The following is a 27,366-nucleotide window of genomic DNA, read 5'->3' as shown; positions in this document are numbered from 1 at the left end:
GCCGTTTCAAATATACCGGTCATTTTTGAAACACCCTGTAAGATGAGGCATTCCTCCTGGCGCACTCCGCTAAAGACCAAGAGCCACGTTCTAACGAGACCCAATCTTCCCCAATTACGGCGGCAGCCATATACGGATGAAGGTGTAACAGCTTCCTCGCTGCAACATCTATCCTATGGCGCATATCTCGAATCCCCTCTCTCACCAGTGCCATGCTTGCTCTCCATTTTATCTTGTTCGCCGCTCTGGAGTTGATGTGATATTTAATTATGCCAAATACTGGTACCACCTCTTCATTCGGAAATCTCAGCAAAAAGCTGAGAGAGCACCGTCCCTCTCCTCTGTCGAAGCTTGTCCAGCTGCTTGATATTCTGATACATCTCCTACCCGTGGAGTCTTTTGATGTAACTCTTCAGGCTTTCCCGGCGATCTAATGACATCTTGGATTGTCGGGTGTTCTGCCGTCGCTCCCTCCGTGGTCTGCTCCCAAGTGGAGAAGAAGACCAGGGCTCTCCTGAAGGAAACACGGATGCCTAATAAGACCATCAGATAACTACGGACAAAAGCACCAGTGTCACCTAGACTATATGGTCTGGCTAAATTACACACGGACGGTGTGCCACTACGCCCATTTGTCAGTAACATTGGGGCACCTATGTACACAACAGCCAAGTACTTGAAAAATCTGCTGTCTCCGTATGTGGGGAAATGCGTTGACCACATCCGAAACTCAGAAGACTTCCTGCAACGCCTCAAGCAACTATGCATCACAGATTCAGATATCATGGTTAGTTTTGATGTGATATCGCTGTTCACTAGCGTCCCACTGAAAGACTCACTAGAACTGGTTGCGGACAAATTTGATGGTGCTCTGTTGGACCTATTCAAGCATATACTGACATTTCCTGTACGGGAACCAATATTACAAGCAAACTGAAGTTGTAGCTACGGCCAGCCCACTGTCTCATGTGGTTACCAACATGTTTATGGAGAGATTTGAGGGCATTAGAGAGAGCCGTGATCTGGCCTCTTGGGAAGGATAGGCTCAATCAATGATTTTCTTGAACATCTTAACTCATGCACCCAAATATCAACTGCCCCAGAGAACTGGAGAAGAATGGCCAGCTGCCGTTTCTGGACGTACTAGTCAAAAGGAAATCAGATGGTTACGGAAACCAGGGATTTATATCTTGTCAATGTGGTAAGTCCTACATTGGCCAGATGACAGGAACAGTGGATATCAGGTGCAAAGAACATCAGAGACACATTTCTGAACACTGTCTAGAACCAGATCATGCCATTAATTATGAGGGAACCAAGATTCTAGCACAGACACCCAGATTTTTGGACAGTGTTATAAGGGAATCTATTGAGATAAAAGTAACTGGCAATGTCATGAACCGCGACATGGGATACCAGTTAAGTAGTGCCTGAGATCCTGCTCTGGAATTGTTAAAGGAGCAGCGCGCACGGCTGTACACCTGTCCACGAATAGAAGAACGGGAGGCACGGATATGGGAAACAATCACCGGACAGAGTGCCAGGCGCAGCGGACGGAACGTGCAACGTCCAGGAGCGGATCCGACGGGCGCAGACCGCAGAGGGAACATCCAGAACAGCAGCGGATGGAAAACTGAATGGCACCGTTCTAGAAGATCTCAGCGAGCGGGCGTGGACCGCAGAGGGAATGCCTGCAACCGTTGGTGGAGGGGGAGGGCCACAGACATAAATACTGGACCAGGTCCACTCGAGGAGCATAAGTACAAAGATATCCTAACACGCGATTTCTCCATCCCAATCACCATTACAGATGACCACAACCTAGAACAGGTAACCAAAATACTCGAAAACACCTTCAAACAAGCCATAGACGAAGCCCTATCACAAAAGACGGGAAACCTACCATATCACAAGAAGCCCTAGACCTCTTAAGACAGAAGAAAAGACTGTACAAAGAGATCAAACATACCGACAATCCCGACTTAGAACAAGTCTGGAACACATTCAGTGCGTGCATCAAGCGGATCATATCCGAACACAAACAAAGACAGTGGGATCAGAAATGCAGCGAACTAAACTGCAGACAAGCCGGACGCTACTAGAGAAGGTTCAGAGCACTAATAGGACAGAAACAAAAAAACGGACGTGACCCTAACAGACAATAAGGAACCAACGAACGACAGAAAAGAACAAGCGAACATATTCAAGAAGGTGTTACGGGACGTATACACATTCCCCCAAGACACGATATTTAACAATGACTTCAAACGATTCGTAGACCTAAGACTACAACAAATACTCACCACATCAACAACTGAAACCGAAGACGAGCAACAACTAACAGGACATATGACAAACGAGGAAATAACAAATGCTATATTCTCAGGGAAAAACTCCACAGCAGGTGAAGACGACATCCGACTCATACGTTTACAAAAAGCACCACTTCACATACTGACATTGATATTAGCAATAATGTTTAACTACTGCATGATAAACGAGACCATCCCCATTACATGGAAGACAAGTAAAACAATAATACTACTAAAACCAGACAAACCACGCCCAGACCCGAAATATTACCGACCGATCTCTCTGTTAGACGTCATCGGAAAGACATATGAACGCATCATCACGGATAGACTCAAAAAAACACATAGGAAACAAAGATCTACACCCGACGATACGATCTGGCTTCCGACCGAATCACTCTAGAAACAACCCGCTATTTAAACTGACAAAAGCTGTGACAAAAGGATACAGGAAATACAGGAAAATGCTCACTCGCTCTTTTCCTCACTCGTGCCTTTGATAAGCTGTGGCATCGGGGCCCGCTATTCAAACTGTCGCAACTAGGAATACCAACCAGAATGATCCGAATAATTAATGCCTACTTAAGCAACAAAACGTGGAAGATGCGCGTAGGAGACTCCACAAGCAGGTGTCCCCCAAGGAAGAGTACTGTCACGCTACTGTACACGCTACACACTACAGATATACCAAAAACCTCGACGCCTGACGAGACGGTAGCAATGTATGCAGGCGATACCGCATACTGGTGCACTGGACTGAGAACAACAACAATGCAACAGAAGGTAGGAACTTATCTCCGAAAATTAGAGACATGGATGAATGACAAAATGGCGGATAAAACCAAACCCCACTAAAACATAAACAATCCTTTCGTGACATAGAAACATGACACAGAAACGAACACAATTACACGAAGGCATTCCGCTAACACTGTGGGACGCACCATTAAATATAACAGCCAAATTACCTATGGGTGTACATGGATGAACTGGAACACCCATTTGACGCACCTATTAGACAAAATAAGAAACGGACAAAACCTAATAAGACTAAGCCAAGGACGCTTCCATGGATGCGACAACAAGGCGGCGATACATACATGCAAGACAGTCATCAAATCACTAATGCAATACGTCACAGCGTCCCTAGGAGGCATCTCAAGACCAGTCGCAAACCGACTCTACAGAACCATAGGACGACTGCTTCGAAGTATACGAAGACTACCCCCACTAATTCCTAGCAACGACGTATACCGAATCACAAAAACAGAACCCCTACAGACAAGACTTACCCGACTCAGAGCGAACTATGGCACACACATCCTACAAAGACGCCCCAACGTGGAAGACATAATCACAACTAGACCGCCGACCAAAACAGAACCTCGACACAAATACATAATACCAGCGTGTACAGTAGCACATAACACATCGAAAATATTCCCAGAAACCGCCCCCACCATGGAGCCTATAACACAAAACTTGGCGCAATACCCACACCTAGACGAACGACCAGAGCCGTGAAACACTGCAAGATACACAAGCAAAGGAACCCAAAACGCACAACAACAAAACAAAACAAAACACTCGGCATGCGCGCGCGCGCGAGCGCTCGCACACACACACAAAGTAAGACACCTGTCTGTGCCACCACACAACCATCCTTGCATACACCAAATATCACCATATATTACCCAACTAGTATTAAGTAACAAATGTAGACGTATGTAAATCTTGAAAAAACCAAAACAAAATAAGTACAAAGTATCTCCATATGTACACCCCGAACCAAAACTTATGTAAAATGTTGTATACATGTATGTAGATTAAATTTCGTGGAAAAAGATTGTCCAACAAATTATAAAACCAACTTCAATTAAATGTAATGTACACATAACGACAGTGCACTTTAAATATTGTATTATGTAGATTAATTACCGTAGATTGACACCTTGAATACCGAGACTGAACACAGCTTGCGCCGCGACTGTTTACAAAGGCCGTGCCCGAGTAGAGGTCGGGCTGCGATTTTCTCGACGCGTGAGCCACTTGTCGGTTTAAAACTGGACTCATTTCACATAACAACAATGTACGGAAGTCATAGTGTGTAGGCTTTCACGGCCGGCGTCTTCAGTAATTAAAACTTCCGGGCTAAGAGGCCGTGGTCCAGTAGTAGAAATACTTCTCCCTGATGTCAGGGAGAAGTAATTCTACTATTGGACCACGGCCTCTTGGCCCGGAAGTTTTAATTACTGAATGTACGGAAGTCTTGCTACCCGCCTCCTTGACTGGTGCTGCCCTGTTTTGTCCATTTCTAGAATTATTTCGGAAAAAAAACAGTGAATGTAACAAATGGCTCTGAGCACTATGGGACTTAACATCTGTGGTCATCAGTCCACTAGAACCTAAGGACATCACGCACATCCATGCCCGAGGCAGGATTCGAACCTGCGACCGCAGCACTCGCGCGGTTCCGGACTGAGCGGAATGTAACAGCTACTGTCATTAATGTCTGAGCCAGTATGATCACTGACGGAATGTTTTACGTGTACTCGATAGGTTCCGCAGTACTCTGTAATTCTGCTACAACTACGTCACATTTTTTGAGTGAGCAAGTAATTTCGGAAGTTCAAGAGGAAGAAATTTGCTCAGTAACTCGCCTCACATTTTCATCTTGGGAAAATAATTATACTTTCTGGGATTGTGATCTATCGAAGAACTAAACTAAATATGAAAAATATATCTTGAAGCTTGGCTTTTTTCAGTATGTATTACTCTATAAAATCCATCAGTTGCATGTGTGCCAGTAACGCTTTAAGTAACGGCAGAAATAGATGGTTTCCTAGGCCCAACATTCCTCCAAGTGCATGGTCTCCGAAATATTATAATTTACTTACTAGCTATAAATCCAACAACAATGATATGTATTGTAGACATTATGACAATGCAATTTTGTAAACGAACTGCGAGAAAGTTATGAAATGTTAAATCAAGAAATTAATGTACTGTATATCCCAGTATGGCTGAAAATGGCAATGCAAGCCTTAAAACACCCCCGCTCTCCCCCATCAGGGAAGAGAATAAAAAATGAAAAACAAAAACACTCGAGCAGAAGTCTCGGGTCGCATCTGTTGAAGGTTACGAGCTACATTATCGAAATATCATGCAGGTACGACGCTGATATCCGGCAGAACACACGACAGCCCAAGGTTTGAATCGAAAATAGTTAAATGTAGGATAAATGGTTTTAAAAAACTACGAGCAATAGTATTAGATGCTAATCTAAGTCATGTAGATAAAAATTATGCAATCCAGAGACCCTTTTACCATCTATCAGCAAGCTTCTCTTAAGATGATCTATGATAACGTCAAAATGTGATCTACAGGTATACGTATAGCTTTACAGTGCATCCAAATATTTTTTAATATTCTATATATATATATATATATATATATATATATATATAGCACCTACTGGTGCCACAGCGTTCAGAATAAAATAACATTAGCGTTTCCTCAGGCACATGTAAACAATGGTAGTATAACAATGTCGTCTTGTATCACCATGTCTCTTCCTTTTTACTGTAGAATGCACCATCTTTCCACTATTAAATCACTGTCTCTGAGTCATCAGTCTTTTGACTGGTCTGATCCGGCCAACCACCAATTCCTTTCCTATACTACCCTTTTCGTCTCACACTACCACTTACACCTTACGTTGTCAATTATTTCCTGGATGTATTCCAACCTCAGCCTTCCTCTATAGTTTCATGTTCCCACAGCTCCTTTTATTACCATGGAAGTTATTCCCTGACGTCTTAGCGGATGTCCTATTATCCTGTCCCCTCTTCTTGACAGAGTTTTCCATATATTCCTTTCCTCATTGATTGTGCTGAGAACCTCCTCATTCTTTACCTTATCATTCTACCTATTTTCAACATTCTTGTGTAGCACCACATCTCAAATGCTTAGATTCTATTATGTTCCGATTTTCCCACAGTCCATATCTCACTGCCATACAATTCTGTGATAAATAAATAATTTGTGATCAAGACTGTTTTTGATAGTAAATATCTGATACTAAGTCTCTCGCTGTTCTGATTTCTGTCACTTCTCATTACTTTCGCCTTTTCTCGATTTACTCACAATCCATATTCTGTACTCAAAAGACTGTTCATTCCATTCGACAGATCATGTAATTCTTCTTCACTTTCACTGGGGATAACAATGTCATCCGCGAATCTTGACATTGATATCTTTAGCCTTGAATGTCGATCCCATTCTTGAAGCTCTCTCTGATTACAGCCATTGCATCTTAGACGTATGGATTCAACAGCAGCGTCGGAAGACTACATTTCTGTTGTACGCCCTTTCTAATCCGTGCACTTCATTCTCGATCTTCCACCTGTATTGTTCCCTTTATCACTTAACAGTGAGATTTACTTACACTCGTAATGTTACCGCCTTGCATCCATTTCGCAGAAGGTTGTTTTGACTTTTCTCTATGCTGAGTTAGTCCACTCGACTATAATTTCTTTTTCGATTTCCTCAGTCGTCATGTAGCCATTTCACTTTAGTTATCCTCCACTTCATACCTACTTCATACCTAAGTGGGTTTTGTTTCTGTATTCCCGAATTCCCTTTGATAGCCTGCAAATTACACTTAAATGCCTGGCAGAGGGTTCATTGAATCACCTTCAAAATAATTCCATATTATTCCAAACTCGAAATGCACGTGGAAAAAATGAACACTTATATCTCTGACTTCCCTTATTTTATTTTGATGGTCGTTTCTTCTTACGTAGGTCAGCATCAAAAAAAATATTGTCCCGTTCGGAGGAGAAAATTGGTGATTAAAAATCCGTGAGAACATTCCGCCGCAACGAAAAACGGCTTGGTTTTAACAATGTCCACCCCAAATCCTGTATCATGTCAGTGGCACTCTCTCCCTATTTCTCAATAATACAAAACGTGCTGCTTTTCTTCGAACTTTCTCGATGTACTCCGTTAATCACACACTGTACAGCAGTACTCAAAAACAGGATGGACAAGTGTAGTATACACAGTCTCTTTACTAGGTCTGTTTGTATCTTCTAAGTTTTCTGCCAATATAACTCAGTCTTTGGTTCGCCTTCCCCATAACATTTTCTGTGTAAATTTGCCACTTTAAGTTGTTCATAATCGTAATCCCTAGGTATTTAGTTGAATACATGGCATTTAGGTTAGACTGATTTATCATGTAACCGAATTCCTTTGAGAGAAGACAAGTTACTCTATCATCTATTTTTCGTATACAGAAAATTATTAAAGATTTTATTACAATCTGACACACCTTGTGCAAGACTCCAGAATGTTAACGGCCAGAACAGACGTTGATGGAGCCTGGTAGGGCGCTAAAAGCACGAGCTATTTTTATGATTCTTAGCTTGTAGAAACGGCTTGTTGGGAGTTGAAAGCAATTGGCGTTGAGCCCATCCCTTAGTAAATCTTGCCAGACAGGTCCACAGCCATACAGGGCAGACAAGGCAGCCCCTCGCCAGGACAGGGCTCCAGCAGGACAATGCCACGATACCTGCTGCAGCGCCAGCAGAAGCCTGGGCTGGGGTGACGGTCTAAAGGAACCTGTCTACACAGTGGAGTCGTAAACCGGGCATTGTGTGCAGAGCCAAGTCTAATAAAAATTCACCTGTTTTCGTGTTCGCTGATATTGCAAGAAGGCCAGTGAGCCACTTCCCTCGGCTGCCCCTGTTGTATAAGAAAACTCTGGCATCTGAGAAACGTTTCTAGATGGTATCTTTATTGCATCTCATAGCTAGGACTAACAGGCTCCAAGGCACAGGCGATTTAGATAAAGATCTGTTCGCTTGGTGCCATGGGAAGCGACATGAATTTGGGGAAAACCATCTTTTCCCCTTCTACAAAAACTTAAAAAAGCCAGTAATTGATGATTTTTTTTTTTTTCAGAGACGCAGATTTCTTAAGGCTTGCCCTGGTTCGACATGAGTTTGTTCTGTCATGTTGGAGGGGAGATTTAGAGCCTCTAGAATCTTGTAATTGGCTCAAGACGGTGTGAAGGCGGTGTCGTTCGGGCACTTTGCGCGAAAACGGATTTTTTTTCTCTGGATAGCTGGGAAGCTCTCAGGTGCGGGGACTGGGGTCTAGTGAGCTGTTCTGGTCGAAGCTCTCGCATGTGTGGTTGGTACTCCCAAAACTCCTGAAACTGGCTTCACTTGCGAGTAGTTTAGACTGGGGAGCTTGTGGTGAAGTTCTTACTGTACCGACAGTGTGACTTCAAACGTCTCAGAGTACTCGTTTGCTGAGGGTACACTTATTCATTTTTGGTTTACCAGTCTTGACGTTGGTATCTTTGTGTGCTCTGTCTTATAAGTGAGCCAAATTGGTCCTTGGTACGACCAGCGAACGGGTGTATCACACACTGAAATCTACTGTGATTTCAGGGCTCTGGTAGAGAGTAAATTGCGATCCATCTGCCTGATCGCTAGACCGCGAGATTTTTGCATTTCTTTCATGGCCGCGACCGATTCACAGGTGCCGCCTCCATGTCTCACCTCCTCCGCCGCACACATCTCGCCAGTTGCAAGTCACGTGACTGCACAAAGTAAACAGGGTAATGTACTGCCGCTCCGGCATTGCCAGGGCGTACAGATCTCAATCGTCACTTGCTCTCACCTGCACGTATGTAGAGAAACTTCAGTAGATCTGATCAGTCAAAGTCTGCTCAGCGTCAGACCAATTCAGCTTGCGTTATCTACATTTTTAGGGCCAGAGTACTTGACTACCTGATCAACTAGTTAAACTGTCTTTGCCAACCAGTCGCCACCCAGTGGAGTGTTTAATCATCTGTTGGTTGTTTAGGGAATTTAATCTATAACTTGTTTAGTATCATTTATGTCTTGTTTGGAAAAATAAATGTTGTTAGTACACTAAATTTTGCCAACATTCTCAATCAATTAAATAGTCCTAACAAGTTACCTTTCATATTTTAGCACTCATGTGAATGACCTCACTCTTTTCATTATTTAGTTTCACTTGTCAATGTTCTCACTATACAGATATGTTTCCTAAATCGTTTTGCAATTTGTTTTGATTTCTGATAACTTCAGCAGACGAGAAACAGCAGCATCATCTGCAAACACCCTAAGACGGCTGCTCAGATTGTCTCCTAAATCGTTTATATAGAAAAGGATTAGTAGAGGGCCTGTAACGTTACCTTGGGGAACGATAAAAATCAGTTTTGTTTTACTCGAAGACTTTCCATCAATTGTTACGAACTGTGACCTCTCTGACAGCAAATCACGAATGTAGTCACATAACTGAGACGATATTCCGTAAGTACACAAGCTGACTACAATCTACTTGCGAGGTATACCGTCAAGAATCCTGGAAATATAGAAATACAGAATCAATTTGCAATCCCTTGTCAATAGCACTATCACTTCGTGTGAGTAAAGAGGTAGTTGTGTTTCACAAGAACGATGTTATCTAAATTCGTGTTGACTGTGTCTCTTCGAGGTAATTCACATTTTTTGAACGCAATATATGTTCCAACATCCTGCTGCATATCAACGTTAATGATATAGACCTGTAATTTAGTGGATTACTCCTACTGCCTTTCTTGAATATTGGTGTGACCTGTGCATCTTTCCAGTGTTTGGGTACGAATCTCTCGTCGAGCGAGCGGTTGTGTATTTCGTTAAGTTGGAGCTATTGCATTAGCATACTCTGAAAAGAACCTAATTGATGTACAGTCTTTATTGAATGATTTAAGTTACTTCACTACTCCGAGGATATCTCCTTCTAAGTTACTCATGTTGGCAACCATTCTTTATTCGAATTCTGGAATATTTACTTCGTCTTCTTTGGCGAAGGAATTTAGGAAGGCTGTGTTTAGTAACTCTGCTTTGTCAGCACTTTCATCGACTGTATTTCCGTTGCTATAGCGCAGAAAGGGCATTGGCTGTGTCTTGCCGCTAGTGTATTTTACATACGACCAGAATCTCTTTGGATTTTCTGCCAGGTTTGGAGATACAGTGTCGTTGATGAAACTATTACAAGCATCTCGCATCGAAATAAACGCTAAATTTCGAGCTTCTGTAAAAGATTAACAATCCTGGAGATATTGCGTTCGTCTAAATTAGACATTTTTGTATTTCCTTCTTTCGTCGATCAGTTGAAGTATTTCTTTTCTTACACATGGTTTCTTCGCAGTTACGTTCCTTGTACCTATGTTTTTCTTTCCAACTTATGTGATTGCCCTTTTTAAGGATGTCCGTTCCTCTGCAACTGTACTGTCTACTAACCTATTCATCACCGCAGCATCTATTGTTTCAGAGAACTTCAAGCGTATCTCTTCCTTCCGTACCACTTCCCTATCCCACTTCTTAGCCCAGTGATTCTTCCTGACTAGTCTCTTAAACTTCAGTCTTCTTCTCGTCTTTACTGAGTTGTGATCTGAGTCTATGTCTGCTCCAAGGTACGCCTTACATTCCATTGTCTGGTTGCGAATATCTGCCGGACTGTGATGTAACCTAACTCGAACCTTCCCGTATCTTCCGTCGTTTTCGAAGTATGTCTCCTCCCCTTGTGATTCTTCAACAGAATATTCTCCATTACTAGCTGAAATTTATTGGAGAACTCAATTAGTCTTTCTGTTCTCCTATTCCTAGTACCAAACCTACATTCTCCCATAGTCGCTTCTTCTACTCCTTTCCCTACAACTGCATCCCAATCCCGCTTGACCGCTAGACTGTAATCACCCTTTACATACTGAATCATTCTTTCAGTTTTGTTTTATACTTTCTCTACCTCTTCATTTTCTGCTTGCGTCGTCAGAATGTATGCCTGAACTATTGTTGTCTGAGTTGCCTTTCTGTCTATTCTGATGATGACACCCTGTCGCTGACCTGATCGCGGTAATTCACTCCCTGGCCTGTCTTCCCACTCACAGCGAATCCAACTCCCGTCGTACCATTTCTGCTGCTGTTGATATTACCCTATATTCGTTTGACCAGATATCTTTTTCTTCCGTCCATTTCACTCCACTGGCCCCCACTATATCTCGATTGAGCCTTAGCACTTTCCTTTTCAGATTTTCTAGTTTTCCTACCACGCTCAAGCTTCTGACATACCACGACCCGACTCGTAGAACGTCATCCTTTCGTTGACTATTCACTCTTTTTCTCATGGTCACCTCCCGGAGATCCGAGTGGGAGACTATTTCGGAATCTTTTGCCAACGGAGAGCTCATGACACTTCTTCAGTTACAGGCCACATGTCCTGTGGATACAAGTTACGTGTCTTTAATGCAGTGGTTTCCACTGCCTTCTGCAGCCTCATGCCCTTGATCGTTGCTGATTCTCTCCCATTTTAGGGGCGGTTCCCCACCCCAAGGGCAAGAGGTTGCCCTGAACCTCTGTCCCCATTTTCGCCGTCTTTGTCAAGTCCGATGGCAGGACGACGATTACTTATTACGCTGGAAGTCCACAGATGCCACTGCTGATGATTTATATTCAAAGTTAAAACAGTGTCGAAGTTCGAACTCAGGGCCCAGAACGTTTTCATTACGAGCAAAAGATGCTACCCCTAGACCGCAGCCGGCCGCTGTGGCCGAGCGGTTCTAGGTGCTTCAGTCCGGAACCGCGCTGCTACTACGGTCGCAGGTTCGAATCCTGCCTCGGGCGTGGATGTGTGTGATGTTCTTGGGTTAGTTAGGTTTAAGTAGTTCTATTTCTATGGGACTGATGACCTCAGGTGTTAAGTCCCATAGTGCTTAGAGCCATTTCAACCTAAACCACACTATGGCAACTCAAGGCAATGATAACGATGCATCACAAGGTGAAGCCTAGGTCTCAGACTTTAAATTATTAGTGTCTTGTATGTTCTGACATCTTTGTGAATACGATTTCAAGTTTCGCCATGTATTTGTATGCAGTTAGACACAGATTAATAGGCATAATGTTTAAACGAACTCAAATGATTTCCAAACCAGGTAAAAAATAAAATTTTTATCTTCTTTTTTTACTCTTGAAACGAGTGATTATTTTGCTTCAATATTTTGCAAGACACAAACACCTTGTAATATATAGACCAGAAAATTATGGCAGATCAATGATAAGAGTACTTTTACTATTTTTGAATTCACTACTTCATTTGTGCTTTGCTTCCACAGCAGAAATGTACATTTAGTACATATATATTTGTTATTACGTTGGTCAGAAATGTATGGTTCATGCATTACAACGGATCGCGAAGATAAGTCAACGGATTTTTATTCGTCTTCTCAGCATCACTACAGTAACGAAAATGCCTGATACCGACATGTCGTCGCAGCCTCCGAAGCACGCCCGGAGGCTCAGAGAATTGAACCACTGGTCTATTTAACGTTTGGCACACTGTCGCGTACTCAAATTCGGTGCGCAGTAGCTAGCCAGAAAACCGAAACAAACAACGAGTAAAAGTGATCGTCTAAAAACATAAGACACCTCAACCAGAGCGGTTAGGACTTTGATGCGAACCATGAGGCGTCTATCTTACGAAAATCATGAGATTTAAGGCAGATGGTTATTATCAACATACGTCTTTCATAGAGATGAAAATGATTTTGACATGTGGTGATTTTCTCAAGTACATACCTGTGCATTCTTCCCGACGCAGGCTCTTACCATCTCGTCGATCACCTTTGAAAAGTCCCCTCTAGTTATCCACTTCATAACATTTAGCTTTACCTGGAAACATAGACAAGGTATTAGTACTCAGATTAAAAAGCTGAAAAATGAACAACTATACTAAGTTAGCCACATCTTACTCGCTGTGTAGTACATTAACATTTTTTGAGTTAATTACGCTCGTGTGCAGGATTTGAACTCGAACCTGGGAACACCTTGCATTGCACTGCCCAGTGCATTATCCATGCACCTGACACATACCGTACGTGGCCCAGTCAAATTACCCGACGTATCCTTCCTCCCAGCCGTGATAGTCCAGCAACATAAGAGGAATCCACCTCGGAACCAGAAGTTACGACATAAGACACTCCACGAGACGTAATAAGTGACATACCATCTATGAAAGCGTGAATTCCGGGTTTGAGTCCTGAGCGAATTTTAACTTCGTGCAGAAAGGTTGTTCATTTTGTATTATCTACTGGTCCATCCCAAAGGACAGGCTTGGCTGCCTAATTGCCTACTATTTTTGTTTTGTCTTGTTGCCTTTCTGTCACCATGTGTATTTCGTAACAGCTGGATCAGTATCAGTCTTGTCGCAATGATTTATGACCCCCATGTAAACAAATCCCATCTGTCAGTTTCAAGGACCAGCTACCGTCCCCACTCTCCCCGAAGCCCAGTTACGTTCTTATCTAGTATTTATTTGGATATAATTTATGACCCCTTATCAAAACAAGGTTACCTCTATGGAGTGGCCAGAAACAGTCTGAAATGATAGTGACGGAGATGCAAGGTAGATGATGCAGAGAAATAACTGTTAAGAAAAAAATTCGGTACGTTGCGCTGTTTCCGAGCTAAGCAGCACTGAAGTTAGCCATTACAGGCGCTGCGCGCGCAAATTCAAGCTGCGCGCAAGAGGCGGTGTCGCCAAATACACTCCTGGAAATGGAAAAAAGAACACATTGACACCGGTGTGTCAGACCCACCATACTTGCTCCGGACACTGCGAGAGGGCTGTACAAGCAATGATCACACGCACGGCACAGCGGACACACCAGGAACCGCGGTGTTGGCCGTCGAATGGCGCTAGCTGCGCAGCATTTGTGCACCGCCGCCGTCAGTGTCAGCCAGTTTGCCGTGGCATACGGAGCTCCATCGCAGTCTTTAACACTGGTAGCATGCCGCGACAGCGTGGACGTGAACCGTATGTGCAGTTGACGGACTTTGAGCGAGGGCGTATAGTGGGCATGCGGGAGGCCGGGTGGACGTACCGCCGAATTGCTCAACACGTGGGGCGTGAGGTCTCCACAGTACATCGACGTTGTCGCCAGTGGTCAGCGGAAGGTGCACGTGCCCGTCGACCTGGGACCGGACCGCAGCGACGCACGGATGCACGCCAAGACCGTAGGATCCTACGCAGTGCCGTAGGGGACCGCACCGCCACTTCCCAGCAAATTAGGGACACTGTTGCTCCTGGGGTATCGGCGAGGACCATTCGCAACCATCTCCATGAAGCTGGGCTACGGTCCCGCACACCGTTAGGCCGTCTTCCGCTCACGCCCCAACATCGTGCAGCCTGCTTCCAGTGGTGTCGCGACAGGCGTGAATGGAGGGACGAATGGAGACGTGTCGTCTTCAGCGATGAGAGTCGCTTCTGCCTTGGTGCCAATGATGGTCGTATGCGCGTTTGGCGCCGTGCAGGTGAGCGCCACAATCAGGACTGCATACGACCGAGGCACACAGGGCCAACACCCGGCATCATGGTGTGGGGAGCGATCTCCTACACTGGCCGTACACCACTGGTGATCGTCGAGGGGACACTGAATAGTGCACGGTACATCCAAACCGTCATCGAACCCATCGTTCTACCATTCCTAGACCGGCAAGGGAACTTGCTGTTCCAACAGGACAATGCACGTCCACATGTATCCCGTGCCACCCAACGTGCTCTAGAAGGTGTAAGTCAACTACCCTGGCCAGCAAGATCTCCGGATCTGTCCCCCATTGAGCATGTTTGGGACTGGATGAAGCGTCGTCTCACGCGGTCTGCACGTCCAGCACGAACGCTGGTCCAACTGAGGCGCCAGGTGGAAATGGCATGTCAAGCCGTTCCACAGGACTACATCCAGCATCTCTACGATCGTCTCCATGGGAGAATAGCAGCCTGCATTGCTGCGAAAGGTGGATATACACTGTACTAGTGCCGACATTGTGCATGCTCTGTTGCCTGTGTCTATGTGCCTGTGGTTCTGTCAGTGTGATCATGTGATGTATCTGACCCTAGGAATGTGTCAATAAGGTTTCCCCTTCCTGGGACAATGAATTCACGGTGTTCTTATTTCAATTTCCAGGAGTGTATATTCTTCGTTTGGTTTCCCAAAACCGATGAGAGAGTGATGCAAAAGCTAGGCATGGAATGTTAGTAAGGATCATACCCGAGCCAAAGGCTGAGCAGTCTCGTGTACTGTCATCTACGCTATGAGAACGACTGACACTCACTGTATCTGTTGGGCCACTTGAATCTGCACACTAAGCGGCCTGGTTGGCTAACTTCAATGCTAATTAATACTTAGAAACGGGGAAAGTATCGAATTTTTTCTTAGAAATTATTTCTCCGCACAAATTACTCTGCGATATCCTTACATGATTTTCAGACTGTTCTGATTACCCTGTATATTTATGTTATCTTGTCTTAATGACTATAATTTGCGACCTTCCTTAGTTAATTACTATAATTTATTACTGTAAATGGATGCTGCTACCGAAACACAAATTCCTCTATCTCTTGCCTTATCTTAATTATCGCCGAAAGAAACGCGACTAGAAGTCTGAGCTATTCTTATCTTAATTAGTATAAACATGTCACAATCAAAACTTGGTTATATCTATATTTCTGTCACTCTTATCTCAGTTATTGAAAGTGCGTAAAATTGCTCACGCTCGCCAGATGTCATCTGAAAGGGTATATCACATTTTAACTGAAGAATTAGAAATGAAAAAATTATCTGCAAGATAGGTGCCGCGACTCTTGACGCTGAATCAAAAACGCATGAGAATGGACATATCGGAGCAATGTTTGGCCCGTTTTAGGAGAAACGAACAAGATTTTTTGCGCCGGTTTGTGACCACGGATGAAACTTGGGTGCACTATTGTACCCCGGAGACAAAACAACAGTCAAAGCAGTGCAAAAATTCTGATTCTCCGCCACCAAAGAAAGCAAAAGTACTTCGGCGGGAACGGTCATGGCATCAGTGTTCTGGGACTCGAAGAGGATCTGTTTGTAGATTATCTCCCCACTGAGCAAACAATTACTGGAGAATACTATGCTAACCTCCTGGACAAATTGCAACAAAAGGTATGTGAAAAAGGGCAGGTTTAGCAAGGAAGAAAGTCATCTCCCATCAAGACAATGCGCGCCCGCACACATGTGCCGTCGCCATGGCACAATTACACGAACTAAGGTACGAATTGTTACCACACCCGCCTTATTCATCTGGTATGGCTCCGTCAGACTTCCATCTCTTCCCACAACTGAAAATTTTTCTTCACGGACGATGATTCACTTCAGATGAAGAACTGATAGCCGGAGTTGACAGCTATTTTGCAGGCCAGGAGGAAGCTCATTTTCGAAATGTGATCAAGGTACTGGAACATCGTTGGACCAAGTGCATTAATCTACAAGGAGACTACATTGAAAAATAAAAAAAAGTTTCAGTGATGTAAGTGCTTCTTTTCTTCTCTGTTCTGAGAACTTTTCAAACCACGATCGTACATTAAAAAACCCAAACGACATCATCAGTATACACTGATATTCCATATTTAAACAATTTTCTACACTTGTACTGCTACCACATCCATGGAGATGTTCCTTTAAATAAAATGCGTGAGGATGTCATCCATAGCCTGTGCGATGGTGTAGTCATATGAGCCGTGTTGCGGCTCGCGTTGGTGCCGCTGATATGTTGACATCGTGTAATAGGGATAGTGGCGTCTCGTTTTCTTCTTGTGGTTACTGGCGCCACTACGTTTGCTAGCGTTGTCTGTCCGTGAGTGGCAGCAGCAGCGGTTATCAATATGTAGTACAGTGGTACTATCTTTGGAAGGACGTCATGTGTTTTCCGGTTGGGACGGAGCAGCAGAGAGGTCCGGCAGTTAGGGGACATGCCGGGACCGGTGGCGGAACGCAGGCACTGCCGGATGGAGGGGACCCAAGACGTTTGAGTTGAGTGAACATTAACCCAGTAGTGAAACCTCCACTATTTTGAGATCACACCACTGGTTCGCGCATTGCTGCTCGCAGGGTCGCTGAGACGAAGAGCGAGTCTTTGGAGATGGCGAAATCAGTTAGCCGTCCTCCGCTTCTTATTAATCCTTGAATTTATTGTGCTAATTGTTGAAGTTCAACCAGCGGTATGTTTCTGCCTAGTGGCCGATAACGCCCCAGTTACCTGCCCTGGAGTTTAGCGTATTTTCACAGCAGTGTACCTTTCCTCACCTTGCCACTGCTGTCCAGTAAGTCATGTAGTTAGACACCTTCCTCGATTGTGGTTCGGATATTTGTTTGTTTCGGACTGCTGGATCTTCTAACACCGGATTCAGAAGACGCAGTGCTGTCCGCCGGTTCCGCCTTGCCTGGGTTACTCCATGGTTGTGTTGTTTTTGAGGCGTTAGGTGGATGTTGCAAGAGTGTTGGGCAGCGTTTAAACTGTCACTGGTTTGAGTTGCCATCCGGTTAAGGGAATACAACTCTTGGCTGCCCGTCTCATCATTTACGAAATTGAGCGACTTTCCCAGGTCGATTCTTGGAGCACTGTGTGAGGCCTCCTTCTCTCTTGATTTGATCAGATTGTGATGAGAGTCAATGAGACCTTCAGCAGTGAATGCATTTTGTCTTAAGAATTTTTAATTAGATATTGTCTCTTAATATGAGTGTCCTTTTTATAATATTTTAGTAAGAATTTGCTGTCTAAGCCTTCAGCTGTCAAATGGCTTTTGAGTTATTACTATTGGGGTCTTCAGCCAACAAACAATTTGAATTTCTCGTCAATAAGGCCTTAAGCCGTGAGTGCAACTTGCTTAAGAAATTTTTTTATTCAGACATTGGGTATTAATAGTCAAATTTGATAATTCTTCCTTATTGTCAACCTCATTTGCGATTGGTTCCAAATAAAGTGTATGCCAAATTAAAAAAAAAAAAGACCTGAGCAACCAACGGTAACTGTGTAAGGCCCTGTCCACACCGAATCCTGCCTATCCCTATACCCATGTTTCATCATAACTGCAACCACATGTGCTTTGGCCATCGTGGCTTTGTAATTCCCAGTACAGGAGGCTTAACGAGCAGTACCTTTCCCAAGCCTCCACATCCAGGCAAGTCAAAGATGGAGTGTGGAAGAATTCTCAGTAGTGCAGCTAGCGGATCCGTGGGGTAACAGCTCAAAGCTAACGCCGGGCACCTGGATAAAGAGGTATAAAGTACGTGCTCCACCCAGCAGAAGCAGGAGGAGCTAGGCCTTGTCTTTGCACCAGCCACCAAAGGCTGCTTGCACAGAGGGCCGCCATCAGTCTTAAATATGCTCTAATATCTCTGAAATATTTCCAGATGTGAGACATTATTAACATTCTATCTCCTTTTTATATATTGTAGTGTAATCATGATTGACAGCAGGTGCTTACGTCATATACTTGCCCCTTGCACTACATAATTTTATGTCTAATTCATCTACCATCGCTATGTGGTTTTTATTTAGTAAAGATTATCATGACTGAAAGTTATTTTGTCAATGATTCTTCTGCAAAGAAAGAAGGTGACACATGTATTATAAAAAAATCGTAAATGTGCTACTGCTGTCTCTATTTAAAAAAGAAAATAGAGGCTGATGCAAGAAAAAAAGTTGTACATTTTAGGAACAAACCCATTGCGTACATCTCGTCCCAGAGATGTGGTTTAGAGCCTCTAGCTGATAGGCGTGCCTAAAAGAGTCTCCTTTTATAATATTGCTTCGTAGATCGACCTCCTCCTATGATCTCTGGCACCATTAGTTGTAATAGCCATCCAAACACTACTGTTTCAGCAAAAAATGGTTCAAATGGCTCTGAGCACCATGGGACGTAACTTCTGAGGTCATCAGTCCCCTAGAACTTAGAACTACTTAAACCTAACTAACCTAAAGACATCACACACATCCATGCCCGAGGCAGGATTCGAACCTGCGACCGTAGCCATAAGGCTTTTTCCAGATAATGCTGATGTAGACCATACCGAAAATTGGGTGCCTTGATGTCTTCAACACGCGGCGAAACCAAGGTGAACCACGACCAGAAGTTTTTGTGTTGAGCGGCCACCCCTCATTACAGAAGTTGGATGTTATAGACTGGGTAGACTGGTAAAACAGGTGATTTGTGGTGGAAATAACAGCAGACTTTAATGCTGGGCAGAGTACAAGTGTATCTGAGCACACAGTACACCGATGGGCTTCCACAGCCGACGCCCTGTGCATGTACCAGTGTCAACACCACGACATCGGCAACTACAACGGAAATGGGGATATGACCATCGGCTGTGGACGTTGGCGCAGTGGCAGAACGTTGCCGATACCTTCTTCATCATGACGATGGGAGGGCGCGAAACTGCTATCTTCCAGGGGGACAGCTTCTTCACACCTCTACTGCAGGACGGGAAAAAGTTGCGGCGGCTCCATTATTTTCTTGGGGACATCCACGTGGGCATCCATGGGTCCAGTGGAGCTCATGCAAGGCAGCATGACGGCCAATGTGTAACGTACACTAGCTGCGGACCACGTACGCCCCTTCATGACTATCATGTTTCCCAGCGGCAGTGGCATTTTTCTGCAAGATAATGCGCAATATCAAAGGCCAGGTGAGTGATGGAGTGATTCGAGGAACACAGTGGCGAGTTCCAATTGGTGTGCTAGCCCCCCAACTCGCCAGATCTGAACCCAGTCGAACACACCTGGGATGTGACTCAACATGGTGTCAGAGTTCATCGTCCCCCTCCGCAGAATTAGTCGACTTGTGTGTGAAGATGTGGTGCCATCTCCCTCCAGCAACATACCAAGTCCTCATTGCTTCCATGACACGACGCGTCGTCGCTGTAATTCGTGCCAAAGGTGGACATGCCGGCATTTCGGTTTATTGTATTGATCTATTTATTGACTAATCAGCCTTCTGACGTGTGATGAGGCCCGCCATGAATTCCTCTTATGTGCCAATCTCTTCATTTCAGAGTAGCATTTGCAACCAATGTTCTCAATTACATGCTGGGTGTATTCTAATCTCTGCTTCCATGACGCGACGCGTCGTCGCTGTAATCCGTGCCAAAGGTGGACATACCGGCATTTCGGTTTATTGTATTTATCTATTTATTGACTAATCAGCCTTCTGACTGGTGTGATGAGGCCCGCCATGAATTCCTCTTATGTGCCAATCTCTTCATTTCAGAGTAACATTTGCAACCAATGTTCTCAATTACATGCTGGGTGTATTCTAATCTCTACTTTCCTCCTACGTTTTTCCCCTCTACAGTTCCCTCTAGTACCATGGAAGTTATTCCCTCATGTCTTAACAGATGTCCTGTCATCCTAATCCTGGTCAGTCTTTTCCACATTTCCTTTCCTCTCTGATTCTGCACAGAACCTCCTCATTCCTTACCTTATTAGTCCTCCTAATTTTCAACATTCGTCTGTAGTACCACATCTCAAATTCTTCGGTCCTATTCTGTTCTGGTTTTACAACAGTCCAGTTTCACACACATACAATGCTGTGCTCCAAACGTTGATTCTCAGAAATTTCTTTCTTAAATCAAGCCCTATGTTAGATACTAGTAGACTTCTCTTGGCCAGGAATGTCCTTTCTGCCAGTGCTAGTCTGCTGTTGATATCTTCCTTGCCTGTCATTGGTTATTTTGCTGCCTAGGTAGCAGAATTCCTTAACCTCATCTACTTCGAGGCCTTCAGTCCTGATGTTGAATTTCTCGCTGTTCTCATTTCTACTACTTCTCAATACTTTCGCCTTTCTTGATTTACTCTCAGCCTACATTCTGTACTTATCAGACTGTTCATTCCGTTCAGCAGATCCTGTAATTGTTCTTCACTATCACAAAGGATAGCAATGTCATCAACGAATCGTATCACTGATATACTTTCACCTTGAATTTTGATTCCACTCCTGAACCTTGCTTTTATTTTCATCATTGATTCTTCGATGTACGGATTGAACAACAGGGGGGAAAGATTACATTCGTGTCTTACACTGTTTTTAGTCCGAGCGCTTCTTTCTTGGTCGTCCACTCCTATTTTTCCCTCTTGGATCTTGTACATATTGTTTATTAATGGTCTCTCTCTCTATAGCTTACAACTATTTTTGTCAGAATGTCGAACATTTTGCATCATTTTATACTGTCGAATGCTTTTTCCAGGTCGATAACTCCTGTGAACTTGTGTTGTTTAGTCTTGTTTTCATTGTCAACCGCAACGTCAGAACTGCGTGTGTAGTGCCTTTACCTTTCCTAAAGCCATACTGATCGTCATCTAACACGCTCCCAAGTGTCTTTTCCATTCTTCTGTATATTTTTCTTGAAAGCAACTTGGATGGATGAGGCGTTAAGCTGATTCTGAGAGAATTCTTGCACGTGTCAGCTCTTGCATCCTTCGGAATTCTGTGGATGATATTTTTCCGAAAGTCAAATGGTATGTAGCCAGATTCATATATTCTACACAACGACGTGAATAGTTGTTTTGTTATCATTCCCCCCAATTATTTTAGGAATTCTGATGGAATGTTGTCCATCTCTTCTGCTTTAAGTCCTCCAAAGCTCTCTTAAATTCTGATTCTAATATTGGGTCCCCTGTCTCTTCTAAATCGACTCCTGTTTCTTCTTCTATCACGCTAGACAAATCTTCCCCCTCATAGAGTCCTTCAGTGTACTCTTTCCATCTACCCCCTCTCTCCTCTGCATTTAACAGTAGAATTCCTGTTGCAGTCTTAATGTTACCCTTGCTTTTAATTTCACCGGAAGTTATTTCGACTTTCCTATATGCTCAGTCAGTTCTTCCGAAAATCATTTCTTTTTAGATTTCTTCACATTTTCATGCAGCCATTTCGTCTTACCTTCCCTGCACTTCCCATTTATTTCATTCCTCAGCGACTTGTATTTCTGTATTCCTGAATTTCCCTAAACATTTTTGTACTTCCTTCTTTCATCGATCAACTGAAGTATTTCTTCTGTTAGCTATGGTTTCCTCGCAGTTACCTTCTTTGTACCTATGTTTTCAACTTCTGTGATTGCCCTTTATAGAGATATCCATTCCTCTTCAACTGTACTGCCTACTGAGCTATTCTTTATTGCTATATCTATAGCCTTAGAGAACTTTAATTGTGCCTCGTCATTGCTTAGTGCTTCCGTATCCCACTTCTTTGTGTATTGATTCTTCTGAAACTTCAGCCTACTCTTCATCAGTACTATATTGTAATCTGAGTCTATATCTGCTCCAGGGCACGTCTTACAATCCAGTATCTGATTTTGGAATCTCTGTCTGACCATGATGTAATCTAACTGAAATCTTCCCGTATCACAGGGCCTTTTGCAAAATATACCTCCTCCTCTTGTGATTCTTGAACAGAGTATTCGCTATTACTTGCTGAAATTTATTACAGAACTCAGTCTTTCTCCTCTCTCATTCCTTACCCCAAGTCGATATTCTCCTGTAACGTTTCTTCCACTCCTTTCCCTACAACTGCATTCCAGCCCCCACGACTATTAGATTTTCATCTCCCTTTACGTACTGTATTATTCTTTCAATAGCCTGATATACTTTCTCTATCTGTTCATCTTTAGTTTGCGACGTCGGCATATATACCCGAACTATCGTTGTGAGTATTGGTTTGCTGATGACTCTGATAAGAACAGCACTGTCACTGAGCTGTTCACAGTAACATACTCTCTGCCCTACCTTCCTATTCATAACAAATCCCACTCCCGTTATACCATTTTCTGCTTGCTGTTGATATTACCCTATACTCATCGGACCAGAAATCCTTGTCTTCTTTCCATTTCACTTCACTGGCGCCTACTATAATTTGGGTACGTTGTTATAAAGTTCCGACTCATCATTGTGTGCTTCATGTGTCTTGTTTCGACTTTGATCTCTCAGTGCTCTGTCACATTCTTCTCGCAGTATCACTTATCTTATCTCTTCTTCATCTACTTTCCTTCACACTTTTCATAATATTGTCTTCCAGTTCATTTCCTTCGTACAGTCATTCCATATACTCATTCCTGTTTCAGATTTCCTATCTTGGCTTCGTACTTGCTTACTATCTGACTTCTCGATGTTTGAACCGCTGCTTCTCTTTTCTACAGAGGTGTTTCTGATTTTCCACAGGGTTAAATACATTATTCATTCTGCAGTTATAAACTGTTGCGTCTAGCTTGACATGTTCTTTAGTCAAAGAAGAGGTAAAACATATAAATCTGCAGGCTTTCGTGGCCGTTGTTACAGGAGCTCACTGGCGACAACATATTCACCTCAAGTCTGGGATAAGGTAGATAGAATAACGTTTAATCATTCAGCTAGATTTTCGGACTTCGGTGCTATGAAACAAAAGGAGAATTTCTTCGAACTAACGGATAAAGTGTCCAAGAAAGACGTCATTGTGGATTCGAATCGAGTAGAGGTGAACCTCTAGTCAGAGGTACTCGATGGAGCAGTGTTTCAGTACTGGGCATAGGTCTGAATTTCGCAACTACGTCAAAGAGGTTTACTTTTGAAAAAATCGTAAGTGCCGTCGAAGAATCTTTATTTTGTCTTCCGAAGATGGAGGCCGAAGAAGTAAGGCAAGATGTGACGTAACTTCTACGGAAGTGGAAGATTTCGGTTCAGGAAAGGAAAGCTCTTAATGAACTCAAGAGAAGGGAAAGCATCGTTATGACGAATTCATGTTATGAACGCTGTGGTCTACCACAAGAAGATGGAGCAACTATTAGCTGATCCTGCGCACCTAAAGAACGGTCTGACAAACAAAATCGTTCGGAAAGCGAAAAATCTGATATCAGACTCCAGAATCGATAGCTTTATTACAAATAATCTAACACCTCTAATACCTGTCTCACTCAGAATGTATGCAATACAGAAGATATACAAAGAATCCGTTCCTTTGAGACCTGTAGTGAATGGGATAAACTTGCCAACTTCCTTTTGCTTGCTTTGGGTCACCCTTCTTGTCAGTTGCAGCTGACAGTTTTATGGAACATTTTGAGCAACATGCATTAAGTAGCGCTCCTTTTAAGCCTTCTTGTTGAATACGTTATATGAATGACACATTTGTTATACAGGATGGTCCATTGATAGTGACCTGGCCAAGTATCTCACGAAATTAGCATCAAACGAAAAAACTACAAAGAACGAAACTCGTCTAGCTTGAAGGGGGGAAACCAGATGGCGCTATGGTTGGCACGCTAGATGGCGCTGCCATAGCTCAAACAGATATAAACTGCCTTTTTAAAAAAATAGGAACCCTCATTTTTATTACATATTCGTGTAGTACGTAAAGAAAGGTGGGTGTTTTAGTTGGACCAGTTTTTTCGCTTCGTGACAGATGGCGCTGTAATAGCCACAAACATATAAGTACGTGATATCATGTAACATTCCGCCAATGCGGACGGTATTTGCTTCGTGATACATTACCCGTGTTTAAATGGACCGTTTACCAATTTCGGAAAAGGTCGGTATCATGTTGATGTATGGCTATTGTGACACAAATGCCCAACGGGCGTGTGCTATGTATGCTGCTCCGTATCCTGGACGACATCATCCAAGTGTCCGTACCGTTCGGCGGATAGTTACGTTATTTAAGGAAACAGGAAGTTTCAGCCACATGTGAAACGTCAACCACGACCTGCAACAAATGATGATGCCCAAGTAGGGGCTGGTGTCGCGGAAAATCCGTACATCAGTAGCAGACAAATTGCGCGAGAATCGGGAATCTCAAAAACGTCGGTGTTGAGAATGCTACATCAACATCGATTGCTCCCGTACCATATTTCTATGCACCAGGAATTGCATGACGACGACTTTGAACGTCGTGTACAGTTCAGCCACTGGGCAGAAGAGAAATTACGGGACGATGACAAATTTTTTTCACGCATTCTATTTAGCGACGAAGCGTCATTCACCAACAACGGTAACGTAAACCGGCATAATATGCGGTATTGGGCAACGGAAATTCTATTATGGCTGCGACAAGTGGAACATCAGCGACCTTGGCGGGTTAATGTGAGGTGCGGCATTATGGGAGGAAGGATAATTGGCCGCCATTTTATCCATGGCAATCTAAATGGTGCAATGTATACTGATTTCCTACGTAATGTTCTACCGATGTTACTACAAGATGTTTTACTGCATGGCAGAATGGCGATGTACTTCCAACATGACGGATGTCCGGCACATAACTCGCGTGTAGTTGTAGCGGTATTGAATAGCATATTTCATGACAGGTGGATTGGTCGTCGAAGCACCATACCATGGCCCGCACTTTCACCGGATCTGACGTTCCCGGATTCCTTTCTGTGGGGAAGTTGGATATTTGATATCGTGATCCACCGACGCCTGACAACATGCGTTAGCGCATTGTCAATGCATGTGCGAGCATTACGGAAGGCGAACTACTCGCTGTTGAGAGGAATGTTGTTACACGTATTGCCAAATGCATTGAGGTTGACGAACATCATTTCAAGCATTTATTGCATTAATATTGTATTTACAGGTAATCACGCTGTGTTCAGCATGCGTTCTCAGAAATGATAAGTTCACAAAGGTACATGGATCACATTGGAACAACCGAAATAAATTGTTCAAACGTACATACGTTCTGTATTTTAATTTAAAAAACCTACCTGTTACCAAGTGTTCGTATAAAATTGTGAGCCATATTTTTGTGATTAATACAGCGCCATCTATCACAAAGCGAAAAAAGTGGTCCAACTAAAACATTCATACACTCTTGGAAATGGAAAAAAGAACACATTGACACCGGTGTGTCAGACCCACCATACTTGCTCCGGACACTGCGAGAGGGCTGTACAAGCAATGATCACACGCACGGCACAGCGGACACACCAGGAACCGCGGTGTTGGCCGTCGAATGGCGCTAGCTGCGCAGCATTTGTGCACCGCCGCCGTCAGTGTCAGCCAGTTTGCCGTGGCATACGGAGCTCCATCGCAGTCTTTAACACTGGTAGCATGTCGCGACAGCGTGGACGTGAACCGTATGTGCAGTTGACGGACTTTGAGCGAGGGCGTATAGTGGGCATGCGGGAGGCCGGGTGGACGTACCGCCGAATTGCTCAACACGTGGGGCGTGAGGTCTCCACAGTACGTCGATGTTGTCGCCAGTGGTCGGCGGAAGGTGCACGTGCCCGTCGACCTGGGACCGGACCGCAGCGACGCACGGATGCACGCCAAGACCGTAGGATCCTACGCAGTGCTGTAGGGGACCGCACCGCCACTTCCCAGCAAATTAGGGACACTGTTGCTCCTGGGGTATCGGCGAGGACCATTCGCAACCGTCTCCATGAAGCTGGGCTACGGTCCCGCACACCGTTAGGCCGTCTTCCGCTCACGCCCCAACATCGTGCAGCCCGCCTCCAGTGGTGTCGCGACAGGCGTGAATGGAGGGACGAATGGAGACGTGTCGTCTTCAGCGATGAGAGTCGCTTCTGCCTTGGTGCCAATGATGGTTGTATGCGTGTTTGGCGCCGTGCAGGTGAGCGCCACAATCAGGACTGCATACGACCGAGGCACACAGGGCCAACACCCGGCATCATGGTGTGGGGAGCGATCTCCTACACTGGCCGTACACCACTGGTGATCGTCGAGGGGACACTGAATAGTGCACGGTACATCCAAACCGTCATCGAACCCATCATTCTACCATTCCTAGACCGGCAAGGGAACTTGCTGTTCCAACAGGACAATGCACGTCCGCATGTATCCCGTGCCACCCAACGTGCTCTAGAAGGTGTAAGTCAACTACCCTGGCCAGCAAGATCTCCGGATCTGTCCCCCATTGAGCATGTTTGGGACTGGATGAAGCGTCGTCTCACGCGGTCTGCACGTCCAGCACGAACGCTGGTCCAACTGAGGCGCCAGGTGGAAATGGCATGGCAAGCCGTTCCACAGGACTACATCCAGCATCTCTACGACCGTCTTCATGGGAGAATAGCAGCCTGCATTGCTGCGAAAGGTGGATATACACTGTACTAGTGCCGACATTGTGCATGCTCTGTTGCCTGTGTCTATGTGCCTGTGGTTCTGTCAGTGTGATCATGTGATGTATCTGACCCCAGGAA

The 27,366-nt window shown here is 44.2% G+C and overlaps 1 protein-coding gene across 1 annotated transcript in view; it reads right to left on the bottom strand.

Moving 5' to 3' along the window:
• The window catches only part of LOC126239275 (uncharacterized), a 96,715-nt gene that overhangs the window by 29,723 nt on the left and 39,626 nt on the right, over positions 1–27,366 (bottom strand). The window contains exon 3 of the mRNA XM_049947849.1: positions 12,965–13,057. Coding sequence (XP_049803806.1) covers positions 12,965–13,057 — 93 coding nt within the window. The remainder of the gene's footprint in view (positions 1–12,964; positions 13,058–27,366) is intronic.

Source organism: Schistocerca nitens, chromosome 1 (assembly GCF_023898315.1).
Source record: "Schistocerca nitens isolate TAMUIC-IGC-003100 chromosome 1, iqSchNite1.1, whole genome shotgun sequence".
Classification (NCBI taxonomy): domain Eukaryota; kingdom Metazoa; phylum Arthropoda; class Insecta; order Orthoptera; family Acrididae; genus Schistocerca; species Schistocerca nitens.
This window is presented reverse-complemented; position numbering and strand designations above follow the sequence as displayed.